Source organism: Vidua macroura, chromosome Z, assembly GCF_024509145.1.
Source record: "Vidua macroura isolate BioBank_ID:100142 chromosome Z, ASM2450914v1, whole genome shotgun sequence".
Lineage (NCBI taxonomy): Eukaryota > Metazoa > Chordata > Aves > Passeriformes > Viduidae > Vidua > Vidua macroura.
This window is the reverse complement of record NC_071611.1, coordinates 37,241,152-37,257,849: the sequence shown is the minus strand read 5'-3', so window position 1 is coordinate 37,257,849 and position 16,698 is coordinate 37,241,152. Positions and strand designations below refer to the sequence as shown.

The following is a 16,698-nucleotide window of genomic DNA, read 5'->3' as shown; positions in this document are numbered from 1 at the left end:
AATAACATTTGGTAAGCATCAAAGCTGCTTTGATGATTCATACAATACAGCATAAAAAGATCATCTTAGTAAATCTATTAGAAAAGAGTTTTTGTGCTTGGCATTTTTATAAAGAAATAACAAAATAATGAAGTAAATTTTTAAGTGCTGCAAAAGATCAGAGGGATTAATTTTAAAGCAGTGATATAAAACTGAAAAACACACACTTTTCATCCCTTTAAAATTTTATGTTGCCACTGGAACAGTGCCCAAAGCCATTAATTTATATTATGACAAAAGAAAAGAACAGTGGTACTTTTAATTCTTTCTCCCTAATGGAGATGTAAATATCCTTCTCCAATTTCCTGTCACACTTAGGAAAACACAGTGACACTACATAAAATCAGTATTTCTAGCCTCATTTTAAAGAGGAGCTGTGATTTTAGAGACCCTGCATATAAGGACTACAGGACTTTTTATCAGTACAGTCATGTATCTGCTTTTGCTTCTGTAAGGAAGTGCAATGTAAAACCTTCTGTGAGACATTCTTCCTCATGGAATTACAGTATTTGAAATATCTGTATTTTTGAAGTATTTTACATTTTGTCTCACTAAATAGTATTCTGTAGCAAACAATCTTCCATTTGTCCCATGAGTAGAGTCTCCTCTGCTGGTCTGCATAGCCTTCAAGTGTGAAGGGCAATTCTGATCAGACTACACTTTTTTTAGAAATTTCTGTAACACATGGACTTAGTAACTATACAGCACCCCTCAAAAAGCCAGGATTTTAAGAGGTTGTATCTGTTACCAAAGTATGTGGTAGACCTTTATATTACACCAGGCAGACACTTTCTGACCTGTTTCAAAGGATGTCTACTGGTAAAGTAAGTTATCTTTTCCTGTGTTAAATGATCTTTAATATGGAAATTTTTTTGTTTGTGTGTTTTTACAGCACTCAGCATAGTCCTTGGGGGTGCTGATGAATGAAAAGCTGTACATGCCCTGGCCATTGCACTCACAGCCCAGAGAGCCAAACATGTCCTGGGCTGTGTCCAGAGCCCCATGGGCAGCAGGGCAGAGAGGGGATTCTGCCCCTCTGCTCTGCTCTGCTGAGCACTGCAGCACTGCATCCAGCTCTGGGCTCCCAGCACAGAGGGACAGGGACCTGCTAGGGTGAGCCCAGAGGATGGCAGCAAATAGGATCAGAGGCCTGGAGCACAACTCCTGTGAGGACACTTTGGGAGCATTGGGGCTATGGAGCCTAGAGAGAGAAGGGTTCAGTGACACCTTACAACAGCCCCCTAGTACCTGTAAGGGCCCACAAAAGAGCTGGAGAAGGACTTTTACAAGGACATGCAGTGATAGAAAAGGGGGTAATGACTTTAAACTGAAAAAGGGTAGGTTCAGGTTAGATGTAAAGAAGATGCTGTTTACAGTGATTTACTGAGATGCTGTAACAGGTTGTCTAGAGAGATGGCTAATGAACCATCCCTGGAAACTTTTAAGGCCAGGCTGGACAGGGCTCTGAGCAAGAGCAAGAGCTGAAGATGTCCTGGCTGATTGCAAGGGGTTGGACTAGAGGTCCGTTACAGGTTCCTTCCAAACCAAAGCCTTCTATGATTCTATGACAATGTATTACTGGAATTTTAGTCTTATTTTTGTACTACTTACCATGAACATAAATAACTCATTTTTACAGAAGCATTTATCACAGTAATGTAAAAAATAGAGAAATAAGACATTTTAGTATATTTAAAGACTCTTCATTGCATTTCTCTCCTTCAAACAAGAAAAAAAGTCCCATCCTTTCAGGTATTTTCACTGTAGTTTAATAGTTTATATGGTTAATCTGAATGGCAGATTTTTAAATTTTTTTTTTTTTTTACTTTAAACTGTCATCTTGAACTTTTCTGTGTAATTTTCTGTTCAGATTATTTCTGCTTTTCAATTAAAAAAAAAAAAACTCTCTGAAAATTTCATCATAAGTAATTCTAGTGTCTTACAAAATGAGGTGAATACAATATTTTGCATTTCTTACACTTCCAAAACCATTTTGTTCAAAGGTTCTGGAGATCTCATGTTCTGGAGAAAGTACTTGAAATATAGTAATTTTCCAGATGTGAAAGACTATTTTTGCCTTATGCTTATTGGGATTTGGTTAAATTACAAATGCATAAGAGTCTTTATTTCCATCTGGTAGATGTGAGTGAGATATCCCCACTCACACACTTTTTCTCTTTTTGAAGAAGTTTGTATCCTCCTTATCCCTCTCCTGTACTTTCTTTTGCTTCGGTAACAGATTTCACAGATGTCATTTTGCACCAACTCATTTCCTCACAGTCCTCTTTCCTCACATTTACTGCCCTTCTGCCCTTCCCCCTAGGTGCACACCCCTGCAAGGCTGCTGCATGTTCTGCTGAATCACTGCTTCAGGCTGCCTCTACCACACAGACCTCTTACACTGTGCTCTACCAGACACAAGGATATGATCCAGGAAGACCAAGGAAACAACAACCACAAAAATCAATCCCATTCTAAAAATTGACATAGTTAGCCTATGAAAATAAAGCTTAAGTGTTATCAGTACTTTCACCTTGCAAATCCAGAAAATCCAAAAACATATTTACTTCTTTATTACTGAATTATACCGCCAAAATTATTACAGGAATTTTAAAACAATAGCTAAATAAACCTTGTTCAACATTCCTGTTTGTCTTATCCTATGCATCTGATTTAGCTAAAGCTTTCAATTACAAGGTCTCAATGTTAAGAAATGCACTCCTCAAAAGTCCTGAGCATCTGACAAAGGTAGGCACCAGCTAAATCAGCCACAATCACTTACAAAAACAGAGTACCCTGGCAGAAATGTAGCTGAAAAGGGCATTTAAACTTTTGGAGACTTGTATGCCCTTCAGCTTTCTTGATGGAAAATAAAAATCACCTCTGACTAGAAGATCTTTCTGTGCATTAACAATCACTATCACAAAATATATTTATGATTTCCAACAGTGGTTAAAAAAGAAAAAAGGTTTACTCTACAGTAGATGGAGAGGATTAATATAAACCTTCCTGGGGAAGCTGATATAACTGACTATTACTTCAATAACTCAGTAGGACTGTTTAAAGCTGATGAAAATAACAGAAACCCACTTTAAATGAAAAAGAATGGTACTTTCTCTATTAACTTAGCATTTTCTAAATACTTTGACTTTTCAGTGGAAGGCCAACTACCAATTTCCGATTTATTACCAAAATACTCTATGTTTCTAAATGCTAACATTTGTAACATGTTGAAAAATTATCTCAAATTCAGATTAGTTATGTTAATTAGCTGCATTCCAATAAAACACAGGCATTTCTCTCTCCGGGAGTACAAAACTCCTGCAAAAAGACCCAAAACTATTTCTTTCAAGAGAGATGAAAGGGCCGATCTGAGGATTCATATTGTCAAGGCATGATTCTTTTGACAAAATGTTGTGCCACACTTAAAAGACTGCTAAAGCACTAACTGCTTAGCAGGAATACAGGAAACCACATCCTTCAAAACATCAAACAAAACCCATGCACAACTGGTGCATATTTACAGATCTACCCTCTCTACTTTGTGATCCTCAGTACTTCAGATTTGCCAGGGACCCAGAATGGGGTAAAGCTGAAGTCACAGAACCACAGGATGGCTGAGGGTGGCCAGGACCTTCTCAGGTCACCTGGGCCAAGCCCCTGCTCAAGCAGGGTCACATGAGCTGGCTGCCCAGGACCATGTCACAGGGCTGATGAATTTCTCCATAGTGGGAGACTCAGTGCTTTCATTCAGTCCTTGATTTTTTTTTATTAGTTTTTGTTTTTCTTTTTAATATTGCTTTTGTTTGGTTTTCTTTTTTTTTTTTTTTCCTTGATTAATCAAAGCATGGGGCTCACCCTCTTTCCAGGGAGGAACTGTTATAATGAAGCTATTAGTGTGAAATTGTTAACTAGTTAAGATGTTGTCAGCAGTATAGGAAATTTCATTTGTAAAACCAAGTATTTGCAATGAAATAAGAGAAATACTGCAAGCCTGGCAATATTTCTACAGTTACTGCATTCACATTGCAGGTTTACTCAGGTGTGCTCTGCACATTGATTTGTAGAATTTAAGGAATTTCTGCCTTTACAGAAATAAAGTTTTCCTTGCTCACATTTAAGTATAACTGTTGAATTATCCTATTTATTAAATTCAGGAAAAAAAAAACCAGCAAACAACTTTCATAAAAGCTAAATAAAAAGGGCCTAATTTAGCTCATTCTTTTTGTTACAAGTTTGACAAAAACTAATTCCAAGCAAATCTTTCTTTTATTTTTACACAGCTCACAATATACATTAGAGTTGTTTGGAAGCAGCATTTTAGACCTGGGAAACTTCAAACTGAAATACAGCAAATTGGTATTTTTCCCTAAGAAAAAATGCATAATTCATTGTGAAGTAATAAAAGTATTCACAACAGACCATTTGGCAGGATATGGGTAATGAAGACAGATGTTGGTGGGGGAGAAATGAAACAAAGAAGCAGAGGAAGCAGTTCTTGAGAAGGACAAGAATTCCTAAATCTCAAAAAAAAACCCCCTAAAAATGCCTTGATATTTGTGCTTTATTAACTTTTCTTTGTAAAAAATATGATACAGGTTAAAAAACAGAAAATCATGGCAATGAAAGACTAGTGGGAAAACCACTTGGTCTAGAAGACTTCACAAGTTCAGTAACTATGAACTAATGCTTATTTTAAAACTCCTTCAGTTTTAGCCTCTTAAGATTCCTTAAAAGCCACTTGGTTCAAAAACAAATAGTGAACATTATTTGCATTTTAGAAGACCTCCCCAACTTCTCTGTATGTGAAAACATAATTATCAGAAGGCAGTTCAACCTACAGACAGAAAGCAATGAAGTATGAACACGCAGTACCACAGCACTGGGGACACCACTAGGAGCTTCCACACCTCAGGCTCCCTACTCAAGAGACAATCAAAAACTAAGACAGCAACCTAGTTTTGATAACCCCTTCTCTCTCCCTCCCTCTTCACCACAGTAAGGTCAATTTAACAATTATAGGAGCACCTAGAGCAGTGTTTCAGATGAATGAAGTGCTTTGATGCAAATCTGATTGTTCCTACTTAAAATGCTTTGCTTTGCATCACTGAATAGTCTCAGATATATAAATTAGATCCCTTTCTGATTAAGCTCAACAATGCATTTGAAGGGAGCACCTGAAGTGCTACTCTAAAATAAGACAAAATTAATATAATATAAACACTAGGTCCCCAGCACTCAAGATACCCAGTCCCACTGGTGCTTCATGACTTGTCTATGTAGAAAAATTTCACAGGATTTGATGAATCAACCTGCTGGGTGTAACTAGTACAGGTATATTACTATTTATAACTGATATTACAGCAACTATAACATTTTTTACAGAATAGGCAGTATCAGTTACTTAGGATGCTTGTAGGAAATAAAACTCTAATTTTTCCTGAGACTAGTGCATTTAAAATTCTCAGGCATAATTTACAGTGACAGTTTCATACACTTAAAAGGAAAAGATCCAGGCAGACCAGACCATCAACCCTAACCTCCTACACCACAAAAGCCATGGAATGTCACCACTGCTGAAATGCAGATATGCGTGGATTTATATGAGGTATTTCATATTATGGTACTGCACCAACAAAGGGTGCACACTGCACATCTGTAACACACAGCCTTTGTCTTAGGTTTTGTGTAACAGGACTGGAGCACCTCCCCAGTGAGGATGGGGTGAGAAAGTTGGGGCTGTTCAGCCTGGAGAAAAGAAGGTTGTGTGGAGACCTCATGGCAACCTGCCAATATCTGAAAGGGGAATACAGGGAAGCTGGAGAGGGACTCTTCATCAGGGACTGTAGAAACAAGGAGTTATGGGAATAAAATGAAATGGGGGAAATGTAGGTGTTAGGAAGATATTCTTTACTGTGAAAGTGAAGAGAACCTGGAACAGGTTGCCCAGAGAAGCTGTGGATGCCCCATCTCTGGGAATGTTCAAGGCCAGGCTGGATGGGGTTGGAATTAGATGATCTTTAAGGTTCCCTCCAAGCCAAACCATTCTGTGACTCTAGGTGATTCACATAGTTTGCATTTGTTTTGGTTGGTTTGGGGTTTTTAACGCTGCCTCTTACTACATTTTAAAGATCAGTTATGTATGAATTGTTAACCTCCATAAAAAAAAAACCTATCATTTTTTCAATTCTTGAAAATTTTCAGACCAAACATTGTAACTTTGCAAAACCACTCTGAATTACCAACAAAATTATTTGTATCAAAACAACACACAGCTACTTCTATTCAAAATACAACCAGTATCTTTTTTCATCTAAGAGGTCATGATGCAATGTTTTTCTAATGGACCTCTGGGAGTGTGTCTGAATTTGAAAGTTCACCCATTGAGTTTTCACAGAAACTAGCAAAAAATTATTATACCCCAGAAAAAAAAGATGCACTTCACCTACTGCAGAGCATCCCTGGCTTTTTGCTCTTTTATTAAATAAAGAAGCAACTCAGCCACCATTTGAGGTCAGGGAGCCAGAGGAAAGCAGGAATGAGCACACGTTATTTGCTGCATAAGCAGGATACAAGGAAAACAAGACACTAGAATTTTATAAGCAGGCATGTGTAAAAACTGAGCCTGAATTATTGGCTGATCCGTGGACTTCACATTATCCTCATCTTTAAACTATAGTGAGCTGCACTGTAGCAGTACAACACACAGAATGTAGTATGTGCAGTTATGTCAGCATAATTGTTCTATTGCATAAAGCCACCACATAAATATAGTATATGACACAAAAGTCTTTGAGCTAGACTGGTCTTCTGCAACAAAACCACACAGGAAGCATTTGTGAAACACAATAAAGCAGAGGGAACACTGGAAATAAATAATAATGATCTTTTTCCTTGTCTATGTTCAAGTTACCATAAGGATATACATATATATAGTATATACCAGTGCTATTTCTCCTAATCCAAGCTGGGCACGTCCCAGAGTCTGCCAGGCATCCCAGGAACGTGGGTTTCTCTGGACAGCCATTTCTGCTGCATGCACTGCTGGGAACATTTCATGTAAAGACATCAGGACCTGCATCAGAAATAGAAAAAGAAGAGGAAGAAAAATAAGCAAAACTGAAAATAAATTTAACTCTTCTGGGATTACCCACGGAACAACCACTGTTTCAATAACTAAGATTCATCTTACCCAGCTTTTTTTAGTTAAAAGTTACTTGTCTGACCTCAGATAGTCATCCAGACTCATTTCAATGCCCACAGAGAGAAACAGGCATGCTAGAGGACAATTCACCCAAACTATTTAAGCAATGCTATTAGCAGTAGATTAACTGCTTCTGAAGGTATCTCTCCTGGTCAACAAACCCCACAGCCTATAGAAGCATAACAGAATAGTCAGAAGGACAAATACATGGAGAGCTAAACTTAATAAATGTGCAAGTACTATTGAAGAATTCCTGAACTGTATTTATTCTTTTAATAGAGAGCTGTAATCTACCAGAAACAGTGCAGTGCACATGATATAACTATAGAAACAATCCCTGTAACTCAGCATGGAAACAGACCTTAATGATGACCGTTGTATTTAGAGAACAAGCATTCTGCAGAGCCTAACTTAGACATGAAGTCATCTACATTACGTAAGGAAAAAGGTGGTTTCTGAATGTGGAAATCTCTCTTACTCAGCAGTTATCACAGGATTATTCTCCTTGCATTGAATCTCCATAACTAAGGCAATAAATCACAATTAGCAATACACAATGTGGATCAAAGCTTGCCTTATGTTTCTAATACCACCATGAGACTGGCACATCACCTGAAGACCTGCATCACTCTGAGATCATGATTTCAGACATACCCACATGCTATGGTGATAGATACCAGTGTAAGAAATAAATGACAACTGCATTCCTGCAGTATGATGAGAATATCAACCACAAGGGTTAGACTCATGTGTGGGCAACCACTTTCATCCCAACTGACCAAACTATGATGAATAATATTAGAAAATGTTAGGACTATTGCTGAAGTTCAAAACAGATTTATTTAACCTTACTGTTCTATGATATATTAAATATGAGTGTGGAGTAGAGGAGAATTCAAATGTGATGATCTTGAGTATTTACTCTAAAAAATAGTACATGCACAGCATAGAGGTGAGCAGTACACTAAAAAAAAAGAGGAAGAGGGAAAGGGGAACACAAAGATTTACTACAGAAAGCAACCCTGGACTGAAAAAAACCAAGAAACATCATAAGCATGGCTTCTGAATAACCCTTTGGATTGATACTTCTGCTGTTCTAGTATGACTAAGTTTTTCTAAAGACTAGTCTTATGGCTTCATTTTAATTCCATTCAATGGACTGTACCTTAGAATTCAGAAGTACCTAAAAAATCTTTAGAAAAACAATCTACAGCAGTATATAATCTTCCCCCTTTTTCCTGCTCAACAGTTCTCAGTGACTGCATTTTGTATCAAAGTCTATGAAGAAAGTTGTATTATTCCAAAACTTTCAGATGAATTACATTTGTATGGGCATTTTCTCTTTTCTGCAGCAGATGTGTGAAGTGAATCAAACTGTTACATCCTACCAAGGTGTACATCCTACCAAGATGAAGGGATTCTGTATCTATCAGCTATCTTCTATATCAGTGTCCTAATGTATTTTTTCTCTCTTATAAGAGAAAACAAATCCAAGTATACATTCACAGGAACATTTTTATGCATCCCAAGTACTCTGTATTTCCTACCAGTACTTTCTACTGCAAACTAATTACAAAACATCTGTGTAATCTTAAGAAATCTTTTGTAGTGTTTAATGAATTTTACTGGTTTGTTTACTGAATTATTACTTTACTAATAAAGGCAGTTATTCCACTTTCATCTATGTATGACTACTGTGTGCACCAGCATAAACAGCTGCTTTAAAAATGCTCTTCCAGATCATGTAGTAATTACTTTGCTCCTAATAACTTTGGCATTAGATTCTCAAAGTACATTCAAACAAACACATATTTGAATGTATATGCATTTTTATCCAACACAGGTAGTTCTTTTAGTTATTAATAAAATGACTCAGCTACACTTGTCAGTCAGTACAATGAATACACTTATTCATGCACACTATTTTACTACACTTGTTTTCTCAGGTGAAGAGGTTCATCAAGATGAACCTACAATGGCAGACATGAGTGTGTGCAGCCTTGTCTTGGGTTAGTCTACCTGTATACCATTATCACTTTAATAAAACACCCCTGTATGCTACTTGGAAACTATTCAACACCCAAAAAAACACACTGAAGAAGGAATAAAAAACACTGCTAGCACAAAGATTTCCTGTGCACAGATTTGAAAAGTGGTGCTCAGCCCTTCTGGGGTACAGACACATGGACAAGACAAAGCCAAACAGGAACCAGATGTGCTGTAGGCCCCCTTGTCACACAGCGTGCCTGTCACATGCTCAACATGCAGCCATGTCAAGTATGTGTGTATACACATATATATATATATATACACACAAACACAGACTCATAATATATATATAGTGTACATATAAAGTGATGTGTGTATATATAGTGAGATATATATATATATAGTGATAATACTCTATTAGAAAACATTCTTAAAACTAGGAAAAGAATTTATGAAGCAGAAAAAACATCTCAAGACTCTCACTGCACATACACACACACACACACACATATGTATGTGTCAAAAGTGACTGGAGGGAAATGTCTTATAAAGATGTTCAGTAAATGGATTTTCAAGACTTGCTTTACCCAAAGAAATTTATCCTTATTACATGCTTTAAAACAAAACATTCATGTCCTATAATAACTTAGTTTAACAGATGTTTAGAAAAAGTCATACAAGAGAGCTTAGAAGAATTAGAAGAATTCAGTGGCAAAAAAACCAATTAAACATAGCAACTCTCATCAGGAGACTGACCAAGTATTAGTAATCCAGGCAGCAAAGTGACCCATCGTGTTCTGCCCACAATATTTTGGAAGTGTTATGAATCTGAGTAAATTCTGGTTTTAAATGAGGCTGAATCACTATATATAGATACATTCCAAGTCCAGTGAAACTGATCCAATTCCTTTTTCCATCCAGTAACCCATTCCAAAACACAGATGAGTAAAATTCATTGTACCCATAAGTAGTTTACATTTGTCTGCACTCTAAAGCAATTACCATTGCACCACACAGAAATGCTTTATTGCAATTTAGATTTCTGGAGTTCACACTAATGTTTTCACTGTTTACTATTCTCTGTATACATCCCAATTTAAGAAAAACAAAGTTAAAATAATCAGCACTTACTAGCTGATTTATTATAATCTAAACTTGGTATTCTAAGTCTGGTCATGTCTTAGAAACCTTGTAATTTCTTAAGCAGGAAGAGAGATGGGTAGAAGTTGGTATTATTTCTTCACCAAGTTCAACATTAAGATAGCCTTTAGAAGAGAGGAAGTGGAATAATTTGAAGATTATGGGTTTCATATATAAAAACAAAGAAGTGACATATATCTGAAATCCTGGTCCTGTTCAATGAATGCAAATTGAGGATGCAGCATTGAAGGAAACTAGATTGTTATACAGCTGATGACAAAACATCCGAAAAATTACTAAAAGGAACTGAACCTGCTGGTTTACATTTGAATTTACTTGTTTCTAAAAACATATATTAAAAAACTGTATCATCTACTTTAAAAAATCTGTCATAGTTGTATAGTTATCTGAGATCTGAGGTGCAAGTGTCATGAAGTAAGCAACACGAACCAGGTGAATTCTCAGGAGTAGTACTGAAAAGCAGCAAGTCTGGCTCCCAAGACGGTTTGTTGTATACCATCACAATGTACCAAGTCCTTTGGTATCCCTCTTCATCCAAAAATGTCCCACATGATTCAGTCACCAAACATTAAGATAAAAAATCAAAGAGCATGTCAAAGTCTGCTCCTCCATCTTTGTAATTCAAAGCAGTTACAAAATCATCCAGTCAATATTTAAGAAATTCAGCTTACAGATCATTTCAAGGAGTCTTAGTGGCTGCATTAATATAGGCAGTCTTTATACATTCCTTTGAATATACTTACAATACTACTTATATTAGGCTGTTGTTGGGTCTTTTTTAAAGATTTTTGCTTTTCAACAAAAATGCAGAAATAAACGGGCATAAACATTTATTTTCCAGTCATAGTTCTTCCAATGGGGAAGCAGCTTAGGCTGGTGATGAATTATCAGGTATGTATACTGACAGATCTTGCATGCAAAGAAAAGTGCACCCCTAACCTCTCAAAAACCATAAAAATCTGGTTTTAAATGGATCAAAGAGTAGCTGAGAGCAATGGAAAAAAATCTCATCAAATTCTATGGTTTCTTGAAGCAATTGAGCAATTCCAGAGTTCCCATGTGATTTTCTGGAAATATACTTATTTCAAGTATCTTTAACAACTAGGAACTTTAAACACTATTTCTGCTCTTCAGAAGTACTGAAAGACATTTGTCCTACATCTGTTAAAATACAGATCTTTGAGAACTTACCACAAACATTTACAGATTCCTACAGTGCCATTATCATATTTATCTGAGCTGCATATTAAACAATGCAGTATTGAAAATGTTTGCTGTTGAGAAAGGAAATACTAAAGAATGGAGAAGCTGCTGTGTAACCCAACATAAGGTTATCCTAAAAAATGTAAGGATACTCAAGATACTCAAGCCTGTGCAAAAAAACCCCACTTCATCCTCCAATGTTAATTGTCCAACAGATTTACTTCACAACGAGACATTTTCTCACTGATAGAAAATTAATACAGACCATAAAGAATCTTTGCATATTGCACAAAGGCACTCCTTACATGAACCTCCTCCTCTAGTGTGTGACACATATACCAAGACAGGGGGATTTTTATAGACCCAGTAGTGGTCAAGGCCTTTCTGAAGCTGGTGTACAGCTCTTCCAAAACATTTTCACTGAGCTACACTGTAATAGCTGCAGTATTTGTGCTGGTATGCTGGACTGGAATAACATAGTCAGCTCTAAGACAGTATCTTTTAAATACTGGCCACAATATTTTTTGAATGAATTATGTATTTCTATTTTGGCAAAAGTGGATTTCTACAACTCACATCAGAGCTTTTTGAAGTACAAAGGCATCAAATTACACATTCTACTAAACAGCTTCCAGTAAGCATAAGTCATACTGCAAAAAAAATCTGCAATAATTATTTGCATGTATGAAAGAGACATTACCAATTGAAACATGACATGTTTTATTAAAAATATTCAAGAAATAATTTTATAAATGTGTATTTTCTACACAAGCTTTCCTTGTGTTCTTATTCACAGTGTAACAAGTGTTATGCAATACAAGAAAGGGAAATCGAAAAGAAATGGTGCAACTGCTGAGAACTGCTCTCTTTTTCCAGAAAGAAAGCAAAGGCACAGTAGAAGAGAGGCCTGGGCTCCTTCAGCTTTTGTTTTCAGTTTTTTCAGCTTTCATTATTCTCCACTTCTATCACTAGACAACAACAGATAATTCACAAGATGACTTAGAGTAACACAGCTGTATCTCAGTTCCTCTTGGTCAGCAGAAAAGCTGTGTGCCTCTAAATCATCTTTGCCATTTTGCTGAAATACAGGTGTTGGGGAGCCAAGTACAACAACCTTAGTATTATTATCTGGAGCAAAGATTGAAGCACACTGTAGTAAGCACCTCTTTGGATAATTCACTGCATCATAGCTCGGATCCAGGTAAGCTTACACACTTCAGAGTTCTCCTGCTATTTTCATTGTGAAAATACTTACTTTTGGTGTCATTTCAATTAAACAGAATGCTTTTGGGGACCTATCTTAAATTCTTGCATTCACATAAGACTATAATAAAAAACAGCTACAAGGGAGCTGTTCACTAATTTGTCCCACCGAGCAAAACTGAAATTTTAACAGCTGTTTTATTCAAAACGGAGTTAAATCTTTAAACTGTGTAATAAAATTTACCAATACCATCTTCACATCCTTGCAGATGTGAAGACCTTCTTTACTAGTGAAGTTAAAAATTAAACTTATAAAGGAACTGCTATGTAAGTTAACACCCGTTATAGCAATCTGGATTTCTACTAATTAAAGCAGTATTACCATGTGTCTTCCAAAAATGCATAATCAGGATTTGAAATTCCTTAATACATAGTTCTGCAGATATTAGAAATTTACACGGGAACAGAAAGCATTGAAATAAATTTGTTGAACAAAAATCTTTCACACATTCCTAAACACAGAGAAGATCCAAGCCAAAGCTTGCTGGAGCCTGGGAAAAGGATTAAAAGAATAATATTGCTACATGCCTGTGCCATTTGTGCAACTCTTTTCAAGCCATTCCACTAGGCTAGACAGATCTTTCTCTTACACTAACACTTATGGAAAGACAACAACACACTTCTCCCAAAACAATTTAAAGAAAAACCTTTAAGCCATAAGATATCTCTCAAACCAAATGCATAACCTAGTAAGATTTAAACCTTCTGCAGCTACATAAAAGCATCTTTCAGTATTCACTGTCTTGAAATGAACTCATGATTACTGTACTAATTCTTTTGCAGAATCAGACTTCCTTCATTTCACCAGACAAGATGACTGTGGGGAGCAAATGCGGTAATATCCATTAGAAAAAGCAGCCACTACATGTTGGGAAAGAACCAGCATTAGTTCTTGGGATTTGTGGTGGTTTAGGTATTTTTGGCTTCTTTTTTGGGGAAGTAGGGATGTTAGAGTCTTGATTGGTGTTTTTACACAATAAAAGAATCAAAGATTTTAAAACTAAACAGTATAGCAAACTTCTAAAAGTTACATAATAAATTCACCAAATTTTTTTTCTCTTTTCCTCTCTTCCTCAAACAGTGTAGTTTGCTGAACCTGTGGGGCCTGTTAAGATGCTTCCTAGAATCCAGAGGGCTCCTATGGGAGTCACAAGAAAGCTGCAGTAGGACTTTTTATAAGGGCATGTAGTGATAGGAAAAGGGAAAACAGCTGAAAGGGAAAACCTGAAAGAGGGCAGGTTTAGATTTGATATTACGAAGTCTTTTACATGACTGATTTATCTAGGTAACACTTAATACAAAACCAGATTGAAGCAAACCATTTGCACACAGTACCCATGTTTAGTATGAACAGTAGATAGTATTAAGCACAACCTTTAGAAAGAGCAAGCAGATTTTTAATGGTCAGATTCACTAATCTATCACACTAAGGCTCTCCTTCATCCCTCCAATATAATTTTTTTCCCCGCAATGTAGCATCCAAATTCATAACCCAACAAAGATGTTTATTGTGACTGGCTGGGATAAAAGCATTATTCCAATTTCTGTTAAAAGATGCCCTGTTAGTTGTTAAAAACAAAATACCTAAATTGTGTTGTAGTTCCTGCATGCAACAACTAAACAATGCCCAGTATCTGTTCAGAAACACAGTGTTTTCTTTTCTAATTTCTAAACTGGCAAAGAATTGTCATGCTTTACCTGTGATTTCATCTCATAAAGTGTAGCATCCTCTGGAGTTAATTGAAGTGCTTCATCCCACTTGACAAGAGCCTCTCTGTACCTGTAGTTAAAACAATATTAAAATGTCAACATATTTAAAGGGACTGGATATTTCTTTTTATATCCTGACATTGTCCTAAAGAAAGTGCTATGGCATATGATTAGTATTAATTATTTTTCTAATTACTTCCCCATAAAACATTTTGAACTGTCTTCAGGAACTGGGTATTTTTTGTTCTGATCAAATGGATGATAAGTACTACTACAGAACTGACCTCAAGTGAATTTACAGAATTCAACAAAAGGCAACACTGGAAACCTGAGGCAAAGCTTAATGACTTAAAACTAGAAATCTTGAACTGAGTCCAATTTCCCTAATTGTCAAAATTATCCTTAGCCAGGCATAAAAATATATATTCTGAACTCAACATGCCATGATACACTCATAGAAATTTAAAATTTCTTTCCATTATAAAAAGCTTAAATTTCTGTACTGTAAGATAATGTAAGACTCTAAAGACATATAAACAACTTTGGTATACAAATATAAGAAGGAAGTTGAAAGTAAACTATTTTCAGCTGTACTGAAAGCACTCTTTGGGAAAGCATACATCATGTTGCTCTTTCCTAGGAAAAAGAACAAAACAGAAGAGTTGACAAAAACCAATAAAATGTAGCTTTTTTTCTCAAACAAAGGTAAAACTTCAGCCACAATGAAGAACAATGAGATGCAACTACAGAGGTACAGTCTTTCTGCACTAAAGGTGGTCTTTCATCAACATTAATGAGTCTGTGGGGTTATCACATGTCCTCTGAAACTTCAAAATCCACATTTGTTATGGCACTGTGTGGGAATGCCTGTATTTATATTAATTACACTGCAAAGGTATGAAAGCAGTTACTCTTGGGAGATATACATGCTTCATTTTTAATATAGTATAGGTAAAACTAGAGCAATTTTCACATGCCCTTCATACTAAACCGTTATCTTCCCCTACTCCCCATTGTCACTTCCCTTTCCTTTCCCCAGTTTTCACTCTTCTGGGTTGTATTACAGCTGCAGGTTTGCCAGAGCAGTCACATAAAGACTTCAGAAACTTCTGAATCAATTCAGAATAGAAAAACAGACTGGAAAAGCAATGCAACTGAAGTCAAACTCTCACTATGATTCAGGTATTATTAGTTTGCAAGTTATACTAATAAGTGTGATGTTTGAGTGCTAAGCAAGGATGTTACAATAAATGTTCACATTTCCCCAAAGTTTAGGCACCAGCTGCACATTTTTCATCTCAGTTCATACCCCATGGGCAGGTGTTCACCCTAAAGAAAACATGATGACATTTTTTACATGCCTCAATAGAAGCTTTATGCTGCAGTTTACTTAGTGGGGACTATTTTTGCACAAGAAGATTATAGTTTAGATCAAGACCTAGCACAGATTTGCAAATAAAGCCTGCATGAATAAGAGTCCTCAGCTCAGTTAGGTGGTGTCCTGGCCATGCAGAAGGTGCAATATTGTGAGTACAGCAAAAAAATTTAGTTAAAAAAAAAGTTTTGGAAAACAGAGGAATTACAGTAATAACATCAGTAACCAGAGAGGAAGGACCAGTACTGGCATTCAGCAAGTAAAAAGATGTAAAAAAAGAAGTTGCATTTCAGGAACCTTCATTTTTACTTCTATGAAGGGAACAAAATTGCTCAACGCACCAATCTGAATGTGATAAAACTCAAAGCAAGAACCTGCCAACTCTGAAAGAAGGATCAAATATAAGCTAATATCCCCCAAATCCTGCTGGGTTTTGCTGCTGATTTGCCAACAGTCTGCCAAGAAAATAAAGATGGACAAGGGAGAAAAAGAAGTACATTCACAGAAACACTATGCTACATGTGTTCTGTGTGTGAACAGTAAATTATGTAACTCTGCCTGTAAGCCTCAGAAAGTGTGATCCAAGAGAAGGAACAACAGAATGCCAGAATTACTTCCCACACTAAGAACACAATAGCAGAGGGCTGGTGAAGGAAAGGTTCCACCTACACAGGACTGCTGACTATCAGTTTACAGTCTGCAGATATCCACAGGCCTGTGAAATTGTCTTCTTTTCAGTGCACTTATTTCCTTT

At 36.4% G+C, this 16,698-nt stretch overlaps 1 protein-coding gene across 1 annotated transcript in view; it reads right to left on the bottom strand.

Annotated features, from left to right (window-relative positions):
- Window positions 1-16,698, bottom strand: part of TTC33 (tetratricopeptide repeat domain 33) — a 45,991-nt gene that overhangs the window by 4,920 nt on the left and 24,373 nt on the right. The window contains exons 3-4 of the mRNA XM_054002640.1: window positions 14,558-14,639; window positions 6,983-7,114 (exon numbers count right to left, since the gene is read on the bottom strand). Coding sequence (XP_053858615.1) covers window positions 6,983-7,114; window positions 14,558-14,639 — 214 coding nt within the window. The remainder of the gene's footprint in view (window positions 1-6,982; window positions 7,115-14,557; window positions 14,640-16,698) is intronic.